The 13,282-nt window shown below is 45.5% G+C and overlaps 1 protein-coding gene, 1 long non-coding RNA gene and 1 pseudogene across 3 annotated transcripts; all 3 read left to right on the forward strand.

The window, feature by feature from the left end:
- The first annotated feature begins 4,473 nt into the window (after positions 1-4,473).
- On the forward strand, positions 4,474-4,636 carry LOC112270307 (annotated as a pseudogene).
- A 1,627-nt stretch (positions 4,637-6,263) lies between these two features.
- On the forward strand, positions 6,264-8,970 carry LOC100824941. 2 transcript variants are annotated; one of them, XR_002962545.1, is made up of 3 exons: positions 6,264-6,710; positions 6,842-7,135; positions 7,358-7,846. It is a non-coding gene; the product is annotated as an uncharacterized LOC100824941 (long non-coding RNA). The 2 variants fall into 2 exon arrangements; XR_001405557.2 differs by lacking the exon at positions 7,358-7,846 and adding an exon at positions 8,719-8,970 and having other exon boundaries at positions 6,274-6,710.
- Positions 8,971-9,161: 191 nt separating this feature from the next.
- LOC104582423 lies at positions 9,162-13,232 on the forward strand. The gene is made up of 4 exons (XM_014896346.2): positions 9,162-10,595; positions 10,770-10,854; positions 10,941-11,118; positions 11,911-13,232. Exons 1-3 carry the CDS (start codon positions 9,193-9,195, stop codon positions 11,049-11,051), a joined length of 1,599 nt encoding a protein of 532 aa, XP_014751832.2. The 5' UTR covers positions 9,162-9,192; the 3' UTR covers positions 11,052-11,118; positions 11,911-13,232.
- The last annotated feature ends 50 nt before the right edge of the window (positions 13,233-13,282 follow it).

Consider the following 13,282-nt stretch of genomic DNA (forward strand, 5'->3'; position numbering starts at 1 on the left):
AGAACGACGAAGAACGAGAAGAAAGATACATGGGATCAGCGCTCTTGTGTGCAAGTCTTTTCTATAACTCAATTTGACAATGGGGTTACCATCAAGTCAAAATCCGAAAGCAGGACATTCCAAAGACTTTCCTTTCACCACTCATTTTGGTCTTTACGAGTACACAATCATGTGTTTTGGCCTCACCAATGCTTCATCAACCTTTTACCGTCTCTTCACTTTGTGTTTTTGGAATATCTCGACATTCTTGGTGGTCCTCTTCAACGATGTCCTCGACAACTCCAATCCAAAGAATATCTTGTTGAAGATCTCTTTCTTGTTCTATCCAATCTTGTTGCACCATCTCTCTAGCTACCTTTGTAAATTCCAAGGGTTAAGTTGCTCAATCCACCTATTCATGTACAAGTGGATTGTTTGGGTGTGAGATGGACTGATCACCCGTCGATCATTATTATTATTCGCTCTTGTTATGTTGGACCGATGGAAATGTGTGGCTTACACTCTAGGTAAATTCCAGCTTCTTAAAGTTCTAACTTCTACAAGGTCACCTTCCTTTCTCTATTCTCTTCAAGAAGGATAAGTGGTTCTTTTGGACCTCACGGTGCAAAGAAGAAATTAGTAGATGTGTTTGTTCGATTGGTGTTCATACAATCGGCCTGCACCCCTCCTGTATGAAACGGGCTTGGATTCGCGTCCAAAACACTAATTTGAGTCTAATTCGGATGATTTGGCCCGAACTTTCGAAATCTGTTGATGCGATACCTCCAAAAGAAAAGTTGTTCGTCACGAAAACATGAAGAACTTTTATGTTGACAGCTTATCAATCCGATTAGATCTTAATGCCTATTTATCTCTGTTTTTGACGGCCGTTCCCAGGACCGGAACTTCCGCGCGCACATTCGGCTGTACCTCCAGGTGCTCTCTGTTACTCTTCGAGCAAATTGCAGAACTTCCGTCCTTGCACCCGGAACTTCTGGTCGACTTCCCTTTGTAAGCCAAAATTGGTTGACAACACATGCCCCTCCTTTTTTTCCGGCAAACTTGTGTGCTGAAAAATAATTTGTAGCACATTTATCTAAGGACGATGTTAACACTTAATCGGCCGTATATGCTAAGGGCGATAAATATATATCGGCCATATATCTTTGCTCAAAGAACCATGCATATTCCATCCACCAAAGTATGTATAGCCGCAATAATCAACAAACCTGATCATGAACTTCAAATATTTCGGCCTTTTGGATTAGCAATAATTGCAACTAATCAAATGAATATAGATTCAGCCATACCCTTTGGTGATATAAAGAATTATGATGCATCCATGGATCCCAATAAATCCATGAAGGATTACCGATCATACCTGGGGATGAACTCCATGACAAAGGCATCAATTGTATGCTTGAAGAATATGGAGGATGTGCTAACCGAATGTAACAGTCCAAGAGCAACACATTCCTTTAAGCCCTTGTTGGACCTGTTTGTAATTTAATTAATGTTGCCATGACTTTACTTTTGCATCCATGCCATGTCATATTTACTTTTACTTCAGATGAATTATTGAATCACTTTGCTTGTTGATAAATTCTTGTTGTTGTTTTGTCATCACATGTTTTATTTGGGTGATCAACTTTAATCTCTCTTTATTTTGATGTTGTCAACATCACTTTGGTCTTTGCAAGTCTGCTAGAAGATTCAAATATGAATCTTCCTCCCCTTCTCTTTTGGATTTAAATTCCTTTTTCTATATTTTACAAACGAGATTGAAATGGGATTTGATTTGTACATTTTTGCCCATTTGAATATTTCCAACTATTAGTGCCATAATTGGATTCTCCTATTTCTCTTCTTTTCAAAATGATATTTGATTTTAAAATCTGCAAAGAAAAGGGCAAAAAAATATTTTACAAAAGAGAAAACATAAAAGGAAAAAGGAAAAAAAACTTACCTTTTTGGCCCGAGCCGGCCCAGCCAGCCGCCTCGGCCCATCTTCTCTCCGCATAGCCCAGCTAGCCCCCAACTCTCCCGAAGCGGCACCGAAGACGCCTTCTTCCTCCCCGCTTTCTCTCTCGCTCTCTGCTTTCTCCATCCTCTGGTATGGCAGGGCATCCAGCCATGCCACATTGTCGTCGCACGGGGCTCCGACACCGGGGGTGCGCCGGCACCCCCTTCTTAGGTTCGGCAGTGGGCTACGGGGATCGCTCCGGCGATCGCCAGCGGGACCAATGCAAAGCGCAGAGTGCACCAAGAACACTACTCAGGGGTGCATGCACATGCTTTTTACCCAGGTTCGGGCCACCTTGTGGTGTAAAACCCTACGTCTTACTTGCCTGAGCTTGTATTACCGAAGAACTAGCTGTTTACAGGGTTGCCGGGGGGAAGCCCCGGGGTGATCTCTTTTTGGCTAAGTATTCCTTCCTACTTTGGGCTATCGCCGATGTTGCACTAGGCTGATCGGAAACGAACCAACTGAACCGGAACCCTTTGACCATGAGCGGGAGTTCTCCTTTTATAGCCAAGGAGATACCACAGGTGCCACGGTGCATGGTTTACAAGTGGCGAGCCAGGAGCTAGGGCAACTCCTCCTCGGTGTGCCGGTATGCATGCATGAGCGCCAACTCCACTGCTAGGGGTCTAGAGCCTAACAGGTAAGATTGGACATCCACTGTTTGCTTGACTAGACGGGTAACTCCCGTCCTGTCAACTCATTTAATGCATCGTGCGTCTCACTCCTTGCCCTAGCAAAACTGCACACCGGGGCGCCTGGCGCGCGCCCACGTGGCGCCGCTCCTCTGCTCGCTCGGCCCCGCGCTGGGGGAGGCTTGGGGACCTCGTTCTCGACGTTTCTTGAGTTGGCAATCCTTGCGAGCATTCCGTCGAGCGCTCCGGGGGCGTCGCGGCAGAGCACGGGCGCGGGCGGCCGAGCGCTCCGGGGGCGTCGCGGCAGAGCACGGGCGTGGGCGGCCGAGCGCGGGCACGGCGGCCGAGTGCGGGCGCGGACGCACGCGGCAGAGCACGGGCGCGGCACGACGAGGCTTAGGCGCGCGTGGCTAGGTGCGCACGCAGTGCGCGGGCGGCAGTGCGCGGCCGCGACTTGGTGTTTGCGCGGGTACCGGCGGTAGAACGTGTACATTTTGCCGAGCACCTTGCGGGCGAGGGTTGCAGCACCCTGTGGCTCCTCCTTTTCTTTTTTGTTGCAGCGCGCCTGTGGACACGTTCCGGGTGCTCCTGGAGACGGTGCCGAGGAAGGAGGAGCGGAGGGGGAGCAAGGCGGTCTTCCTCAACGTCGACGCCATCCTCTTCGAGCACATCCTCTGGCTCGCCTGCCAGCGCTCATCCGTCTCGCTCCTCCACCTCGACCTCCGGGAGATCATCGACTTCTACTCCCAGAACGCCTGACGTTTCTGCTGATTTCTTCATCAGTTGTTTCCTTTTTTTTCTTCTTTTTCTTTTTCTGATGCTAATGTGTATACTGATAAATGAATCCCCTGTTACAAATTATACGTATATGGGAAGAGATAAAAATGTAAACTCGCTTGATCTCTCAATATCAATTGCATTTGCAGCGACCTTGTCAGTTCTTGGCACGCACGACCTTCTGAAGATTCTTGTCAGCTTCCTGGCTCTTGAACGTGCTTAGCTTAGTTCAGCAGGAAACCACCACGAGGCAATCGTCGATTTCGAACAACACGCTTTCCGGTCACTTTCACTCGATATGGGGGAAGAAAATGTCAATTGTTAGTTTGCGCAAATGCCATTACAGTATGCGCATCCTCTTCCTGCCTATATCGTGTGAACATGACATCCAACAAGCTAAACACCTTGACTCCTTGACCATTCGTTGCCACGATCTTGCCGATCAAACCGTCGCGTTTGCATGCCGACCTCGAGACAAAATGAAATTAAATAAACCACATTTCTTAGAAATCCGGCATGATTGGTGCCTAACGAGACAAAACAAAAAGCGCGTTCGTCCGAGCATCGTCTTGTGCACGCACCCGACTCCAGCTATTTCCACTATTATTATCGGCATCAAGTCATTATCATTTCATTAAAAAAAAACTGCATGAGAAAATCATTGTAGAGGATATACTAAAGTTAAGAATTTTGTTCGTACAATTATCTGCAGATTCCTGTTCGAACTTGTTGTTCAGTAGGTTTGCAAGAAGTAGATTTGTTTTCCGAGACCTTGATGTTGGAATAGTACTAGGCTTGACACTCATGAACCCGTGTTCTTGTATCAGGCTTGACGCTCTGTTTTTTGTTTTTTGAGAACAGGCTTGACGCTCTGTTGAATTGTCAGGCCATATTACGGACACCAGACCATCTATGTTGGGCTTGCTTCTCTTACGGCCATATTACGGACACCGTGCTGGCTGCGGTGCTCCCCTATCGTTTAGTCCCACATCGCGCAGCGACAGCGCAAGGCAGGCCAGGACGCGCTATATAACGAGAGTTAGGGTAACGGGTAGAAGCATACCTTTCTCGGCTTTTGGCTAAGATCAAGTGTAGCATCTGTTCTTATCAGTTTAATATCTGATATGTGGGCCATGTGGAGGGTCCACCACAGTAGCTTGCTGCTGGGGCACTCGCGTGTCGCCCAGTGCGTTGCACTGCTGCTTAGGCTGGCGCACCCCAACCAAATCGAAAAAAACTTGTCAGATTAGCCATGTTTGATGTAATAATGTAGTTGGACATGGGCAGTGAATAACGTAACAAGAGAAATATTATTTTGCCTCTTCAGGACTTGCTCATCTAAAGCTTTAGAGGAGGATTTGCCACTTTGATAACAGCCAGAGTGTCAGAACTTGTTACACCCGCCTTAAGAAAAAAGAACTTGAAAAAAGAACTTGCTAGATCCGATGTAGCGCGCGGTGAGTTTGAATCCATATGGTGATGTGGATGTTACAAGAACAGCGTTTTGGACAATGTAATGTTTTGTGTGGCTAATTATTTCAATTCCTTCGAATTTTAATACAGACCCTTTCTCAAGGCATATATCCAATTCAAACTAAAATTTAGTTTACTGTTCCATAAAAACAAAATGCTGATAAAATTTGTCTTTGAAGAGTTTTCTGTCTGCCAACCCGATAAGTCTCGAGCGGAAAATGGAAGTTAATAGACAGATGATCTTTTCAGCCAAAAGTGTAATTCTGTTTCGGTGACTTGCAAAATATGGACAGCGGGTTGTCTAACACTTTTAACACTTTGGTCTGGCAAACTATGTAATTTGTGTAAGCCTCACAAGTGGGAGCAGAAAACTACAATACTTGCTTTTCAAGTGCCGATAAAGTGTATCTAGAACTCTACCTAAACTCGGCTTGATATCAACAGTTTTCACCCCCCCCTTTTGGATAGCTTCAACTCAGTTAAGGATTGGTGGATGTGTACTTTTCGCGGCTTGCGGAAAAAAACAAAAGTTCTTGGTCCTTTAGTCATGCTCACCTCATGGGAGGTTTGGAAAGATGGGAACTCTCACGTCTTCTGTTATGTCGTCTCCATGCCATCCACGGTGCTCAACAACATCTCTCATTTTACGAAACTTTATTGTAAATCTTACCTTGCTTCGATGCAGAGGCGAGGGTACTCTCTCCTTTTAATTTTTTTTTCTTATATCGTTTTAAAAGAAGAAGGAAATTTAGTTCAAAACGAATTTAACTCGCCAAGTGGACAGACAACTTTTTCTACTATAACCATTCCATAATATCAGAAGAAAAGCTAAAACTTCTAAGCTCCAGAAAACACAATAATGTGAGCATCTACTCTTCCCAACGAACAAAGTTCCGTTCATCCCGCCTCTGCGATGCTTGCAACGGAATCGCTTACCAGCCAAGTCTACATAACCGAAAGTATCATAAACATTCCAAATTTCCAATCACAGGTGTCCACCGCTGTCGCATGATTAGTTGATTATACTCCCAAAAACGTCTCTTAAGCATATCCTTGAATTCCCATAAACGAACGGCCAAAACCCTTCCAAACACAAGTTTCCAGCCCACTGAAACCTCGTAGTCGACGTGTGACAGATAGCAACAATACATTCTCTGCAAGCTGCCGCTCGCCATGCGTTGTTGCGCCAAGAAAGCTGCAATCTGCACCTGAGCTGGACACACGGGTTCGCCGATTTTTCTCGCCGCCCTTTTGCTCCGGGGAAAGGCAATTGTGCGTCCCAAAGCCGTGTGGGCTTGGCCTTGGCCCAGCAAAGCGAGGCACGGATATCAATTCTTCAGTCCTCACCAGCTGTAGCCTCTTTCCCAGACGCGTGGCGTACAGTACAACGCGTGCCACAGCGTCTTGGTCGGCCAGAGTCATGGCCTAATCACACCCAGCTCTAATGGTAGATAGATACAGACTGATCATTAGCAAGGGGTTAGTTAAGCCCTGAGATTTGGCTGTAGAGTGGGCAGCCCACCGTTAGCTATACTGGGTACCAGCTGGAGGTGTAGTGGAAATTATTTCTTATTTTTCGTCGTCAAGCCTCTATATAACTTGGGAGTTCTGTCGATCGATCTCTCTCCTTCCTCTGTCCAGTCCAGTCACTCTCCACGCACATCTGTACCTCTTCGAGCTAGACAAATTCGGCACTGTGCCGTGGGTGGCCAGCAAGCCTCTGAATCTGCTTCTGCTCCACACCTCCGGCAGGAAGAAGAAGAAGAAGAAGATAGCATCATCCTCGACTGCGAGCTAGATCATCCATGGAGAACCTCAAGGAGGTAAGAAGCTCCAAGCTCCGTCTCCCCGGATCGACCCCTATCTGGCTTTCCCGTGGACAAATCTCCATGAATTTCTCTTCTGCGTGATGCGTTTTTTCCCCCTGAAGCTTAGAGATTTCCGGTGCGTGCAGGGCCAGGGGGCGGCGGGGGTGAACGCGTGGATGACGGTGCCGGCGTTCGGGGACTGGGACATGAAGAACGGCGCGATGCCGGACTACTCCATGGACTTCTCCAAGATCCGGGAGATGCGCAAGCAGAACAAGAAGGAGCTCTCCCGCGCCAGTCTCGGCGGCGACGAGGACCTCCTCGCCCAGTCCCAGCAGCAGCAGCAGCAGCAGAAGCCCGCCAAGGCCCAGCAGCCCAAGCTCGGCCGGCCGGCAAACGACCACCGCCGGCCGCTCCACGGCCGCGACGACTCCCCAACGGTAAGCTCCTCTTCCCTACTTACTGGTAATCTCTTTGCTGTCACCCAAGGCCAAACTGGATTTCCACAATGTCTTCTTGCTCAAACAGTTGAGTATTAACTGGAGTAGTACTGGAAGTACTATTGAAAATACTAGAACCTTTGTATGTTTTGAATTTTGATACTTAATACGAGGGTAAACTCTAGCAAATGGGCAGGTGACGGATTTCGTTCTTGAATGCAGGGTTACGAATGCTGAACATCATAGTAGTACGAGTATATGATTACAGTTTCTCAGCACTTAAGCCAGTAGCAGTACTGCAGTAGGGCATCTAGTCCTACTGTAGTAGTTTTGCTTGTTGTTTCGTGCTACTACAAAGTCAAGTACTAGGAGCAGTCAACAAACAACAGCCATGAGGTTTTACCTGGTCAAACTCGTATTCCGAGACACAGCTCATTTGACCGTGGATTGATAGTGCAAATGCATGTGGAAGTGGTAGCACCCGTGTATTGGAGCACTACTTGTTAATATTTAACTAACGCCTTAATTACACACGTTTCCCCCGTACGAAGTCGTCAAACAGGGCCAGGAAAGGAAAGAACAAAGCGGAATGACCTTTTACGGTACCCAAAACAAGTGCAAAACTCTGCATTTGCCTGATGATGTTCTTAGTGCAAAACTTGTTATGATGATCTGGAGAAATAAATACAGGCACCAAAAAGTTGAACCGCATATGTGACTGTGTAGTAGTATTATATAATTAAGCAATTTTAGATGATTATATGATGGGCCCTAAACAAGTCTATGGCCTTTGTCTGTCTACCCGCATCGATAGTGGAGTCAGTTAACAGGTAGGTCAGCGAATATGTCAAAGCCAGTTAACACATATAGGTAGGTCATCGAATATGTCGAGCCGTAGCACCGGCCATTCCAACCTTTTGCATTCAGTTCTTTGTCACAGCTCACAGCTGATTGGCAAGCACAAATGATCATATTTTCTTAGTCATATGCTCCATATCTCTATGCAACTATGTCTATGAAAGGCTGTCCTGATAAAGTGATAACTGATATCCATTATGTCGCTGTCCATGGGGGCATCCAATTAATTATGTTAAGATGATTAGAAAGAGCTAATGATTAGTTGAGTCAGGTAAGATGATATAAGCTAGTTAGTTAGAGTGTTAGAGATGATCAGGCAGGTATGGGATGAAGTGGCAAAATAAGGTTGAAGAACCTGAGCAGTAGTTACCAACAACCTGCAGTGTGCTACAAGCAATTGTCCTCTTAATTAGCACAATTTGTATTCCCTTCTTCTGTTGATTATGACAGTGGATAAATTATTTGCCAAGAAAACCCATGTCCACAAGTCAGACAGTTCTTTCACAAACATAGTTTAGCCGTAACATTCAGAATTGCAATCTGTCAGATGTCGCTGTCACTTACAAGGGTACTCGATGGGTACATCGATATGAAACTGCAGCCTGATTAGGATAGTTCTCAAAAAACTATTACATGATGGGCTTTTTATGTTCAGCACCTATCATAGATTTTGTTGTATAACCTGATTTATAACTAGATGTGCTGACCTGGAATTGTTGATGCAGGGAAGGAAGAGGTTCCTGAGCTATTTCCAGTGCTGTATCAAGGCCTGAGAAAGAACTGCTGCCACTGCCTCCGTTGTTGGGCGCCGCTGCAAAGAACAGCTTAGCAATTTTAGTCTAGGCTTCCTCGATTTGGTTTTGCAAAAAACCTGTAATATATTTGTGATCCGACGCTTTTATATGCTGGCATGTTTAGAGAACATTATCTGGGAAACAAATTGCTTGCGAATCTGAGGTACTATGATGTTGCCTGTATACTGTATATCGCAAGGAGAAATGGCATTTTGATCAAAACCAAACCAACAGGAGGAATACGCTTTCACGGCTCGGAGGCGTACTCTAGCTACATATATCTTCTTGGAAAATCCTGAGAGAAAGCCGAATCCAAACCCAATTCAGGCTCCGCCCGCGCGCCGTTCTCCGCCTTCATAATATTCGATCTGCGCTCTGCGGAAAAGGAGCTGCGCGTCAACAACCATGGAGGGTTTCTACCGGCCGCCGACCGTCGATGCCGCAGCAACCAGAAGAGTCGCAACCTCAACTACTGCTGCCGCCGCCGCTAGCCCCACCATCGATGCCGCGGCAACCTTGCGATTTCCTGCCTGGGTTCTCCTGAGGAAGGAGGCCCACTACGACGACTACGACAACGCCTACACCGCTCGAGTCAAGACGAGCACCGGCCGCAACGTCAAGGTGACCTTCTTTCCCTTCGAATCACCGGCCGTCTCCTACTTCTGCGTTCACGGCCCTGAGCTCGAGGACAAGGACTTCCACGTCGAGCCCGAGGTTGTTTTCTCGGAGAAGGGCCTCGTCCTCCTCCGCTTCGCCTTCACCGTCGGCCCCCGAAGCACCTGTTTCAATACTCATCTGGCTGAATACTTCGTCTACAAGGCTGGCCGTGGCAAGCCGTCGCTTACGCCGATCCCGCCTGACGATCGGCCTGACGAGACTAGATCGTTTGCCAGCATCTTGCCGTGCGACGACGACGATGATGGGAATTTTCTTGTGGCCGATCTTGCTATGACACTGAATATTGGGCACTATGTGCTCCACATCTTCTCCTCCAAGACGAACAAGTGGATCTCCATGCCGTTAGAGTTGCAATTCTCTCCTGCTGTGATGGAAGACCTGCCCGGTGTACCCCAGAAGGTGATTGCGCTGGGATCACGTACCATCGGCTGGGTCGACCTCTGGCGAGGCATTGTCGTTTGCGATGTGTTTGACACGGAACCCGTTCTCCGTTTTATCCCACTACCAAAGCCCGAATTCAACTTGCACGGGGAAGGCGACCCACAAGAAATCCGTGATGTCACCTGCTGCAATGGTGTTATCAAGTTTGTTGAGATGGAGCATTATGAGACACCTGCTACCGCTGATAGCAATAAGAAGTTGAATTTCAAGACAACCAAGGATCTTGACAGCGTAAATGTTATCTATGATTCAGAGCTCTTTTTAGTCAACGATGAGGATCTGGTGGAAATGGAACCTACTTATCATCCCGATTCTTGGAAGATCCGAACATGCTATCGGCATACCTCTTGGAACCTTTGGTGTAAGGGGCACACGGTTCATGTTGACGGCATCTTGGTCAAGAACCCAAGGCAGTATACGATGTTGTTTGAGCTATGGGATGATAGCGCTGGAAAATGCACGTTGAGGAAACTGACAACAAGCTGCCCTGTCATCAGCATTCATCGGGACGATGTTGTCTACCTGAGCTCTAAGGTGGGGCTTTATGATGAGAAGGCATGGGTGGTCGGTGTTGACCTTCGAATGAAGACAGTGGAAATACTTGAACCATATTCTGCTGAGGGAACCAGTTTGTACCAGATACCCTTTCTTGCTTGTACATTCTCAGAACAACTGAATACAAATCCAAGGCATGTTTTTTTTTTCTGGTTTGTTCGTCTTGTACAAAATGATACAACTCTCTCATACTTACTGTGTACAAACAGACACATCTTTGTCAAACTTAGTATGTAGTTTTCCAAATCCCCCACAAATTATTTTACCTAATGGCGTTTACATGTTTCTTTTCTTGTTATTTTCTGAAGGTTGTGTGCGCAGGAAGACAGCCATGCTCAAAATTCTGCGTTGAATGATCATCTTTCATCAGGCTATGGCAATGTAAACAATCTGGTATGCTGTAATCATGCCTATTTCGTCTATGTATGTGTCCTTTTTCCATCTTCTCTACTAACACAGATTTAACTATGCCTTTACAGAGACCACAACAGAACATGCTGAACGTAGGCAACTACTATGGGAGTTTTTATGAACATGGCGATACCACACACCCAGGCTGCCACAATTACCATCAGCTAATCCAATTGTAGCCCCAGTTTGTACTGCCACATAGTTTTCCAGAAGCCCCGCAATCCAATTTGACTTCATCAGGATCAGGTAAGAACATTATCAAATGTTTGTGAGATGGTGCTGTCCTTTTCTTTATCCTTTTTTTTACCCAAGATATTTAACCATAAATATTGGAAGTTACTAACGTTATAGTCTTATTAGATGTTAAAATTTAAGAAAAATGTGCAAAAATTTATCCACACGCGCGCTTTCTTTAGATTACAGCTGCCAATGTTACCGGTAGGATACTAAGTTGGTTTAAATTTCGTGTAACTAAATGTTTCACACCCTGGTTTGTCAGGCGTCAAATTTTTGACAGAGCTTCATGAAATAACTAATTATATAGAGATGTTGTGTAATGATAAAGGGCCACTTTTCCAGTTGTAACTCCTGCAGCTCTCATGAGTCATGACCAGTCAAATTGGAACGTACCGGAGCTTCTCTTCCGCATCACTATCATAAGGGATATATGAAGTAGTAATCTGTGCTGATTAACTCTGAAAAAACTCGAAAAAATATCATTAGGAATTGCAAACCGTTAAATTCTCAAAAGGGGAAAACATATGTTGAAGGAGAGAGTACAAACTTCAACTGCAAATGAAATCGTTGTAAGAAAGCTAAATGTAGATAGTCTGCAAAAGCTGTGATAGAGGAGGAGCCTTTTTTTTGGCGGGTGATAGAGGAGGAGCCTTAACAGGTCACGCCCGCTAATGATTTAGAATTTTGAACTTCCAAAGCAGTACTTTATTCACAAAAATCAGCAGGTGTATGCATTCAGTAATTTTGCTCTATTTGACGTACTATATATAATGACTTATCACTAACATTACTTTGGTGAAGGATATCTTCATCAAGTGAACATTCAGTCGACGTACCCAGTGCCAGTGCTGAACACTGACGCCTATGGCCAACTATGGCTCTCAATGCCATTGGATAACCGCTTTGTGGCGCATCTGCCTCGGACAGCAGCGGCCCCGGCTGTGCCCTTCAACACACCTATGATGCCTCAGGTGTGGATGCGAGCACCCACGGCTCTACCCTTCACCCAGCCCCAATCGTCGTTCCTGCCTCCTTCAACGGCTGCTTATGGTTTTCTGAACAACTAGTAAGGCCATCATGCGGCCGAGAGCCATTAAGATTTGTGTACTTAGAGGTGAACATCACATATGTGAAAAGCTCGTCCTCCCTTGTTCAGTCTCAGTAAGTTGCTAAAATAGAGGTGAATATAATTTTTTGGACCCTCAAAATGTAAGTAAACTAGTTTTTCAGTGTTTTACTAGTATGCGAACAATATGTAGTGGAGACAACGGATTGAGTGGCTCGTGATCTAGCTCACAGTGCCAGGGACCATCTCCCGAATGTTCGATTGGAGCAACTCTAACTTTGATGCATGAGGTTAACTAATATTTTGAGCTATTGTAGGTTACTATACTGAAAAAAATATGTATATATCAACGAAAGTATGTCACTCTAAAGAAAAGCATGTCTTCTCAGGGTGCTCTAGCGTACGGTACAGTGGAAGCGCCGCCTCTAGTTTGGGTCTCCACCTATCTGATGGGTTCCTCAACATTCATCTGTGATGGATCTAGAAAAAAAGGGCTTAAGTTTATGTAGTCATAAATCATCCAACTATTATTTCAAATTTCTTGAGAACTCGTAATGTTATTCCACATTTGTTCAAAACTCATAATATTGTTTGATATTAATTGAAAAAATTACTATGTGTTTGGAAAATCTCCGTCCCATAATTCTTGTCTCAAATTTGTCTAAATATGGATGTATCTATTCCTAAAAGACATTTAGATACATGTAATATCTCGACAAAAAATATGGAACATAGGGAGTAGCTTGTTATCCTGAGTTCACTGTAACGAAGAGAATGAACTAACACTCCTTTCCTTCCTCTAGTTCGAGACCTGCAGAATTTTTCTGTGTACTCATTTTTCCCTCGACTCTTTTGACAAAAATTCTATGGACTTGTCCCACCCCTCTTAAAAAAACTCCCATCCTTTATCCGGGCCGGGAGGCCTCTCGAAAATCAACATCGAAAAATAGACCCTAAAATTCCTGCACCCACACAGCAAGGAACCAAGCGGAGACGCTAATCATCCATGGTATCTACTCCCATCATGATAGCCACTCGGGGCTGCCAATACGTAAGTTCATCAAAGTAGTTTAATGTGTCTTATATCAAAGAGATGATTGAAAGAAA

This window comes from Brachypodium distachyon, chromosome 1, assembly GCF_000005505.3.
Source record: "Brachypodium distachyon strain Bd21 chromosome 1, Brachypodium_distachyon_v3.0, whole genome shotgun sequence".
Classification (NCBI taxonomy): Eukaryota; Viridiplantae; Streptophyta; class Magnoliopsida; order Poales; family Poaceae; genus Brachypodium; species Brachypodium distachyon.

What these genes read in the sequence shown, in the direction of transcription:
- LOC104582423 (XM_014896346.2), top strand. Translation starts at nt 9,193, where the DNA reads ATGGAGGGTTTCTACCGGCCGCCGACCGTCGATGCCGCAGCAACCAGA. An exon ending in CAACTGAATACAAATCCAAG is followed by an intron (nt 10,596 to 10,769) that starts GCATGTTTTTTT and finishes TATTTTCTGAAG; the next exon opens with GTTGTGTGCGCAGGAAGACA. An exon ending in ATGGCAATGTAAACAATCTG is followed by an intron (nt 10,855 to 10,940) that starts GTATGCTGTAAT and finishes ATGCCTTTACAG; the next exon opens with AGACCACAACAGAACATGCT.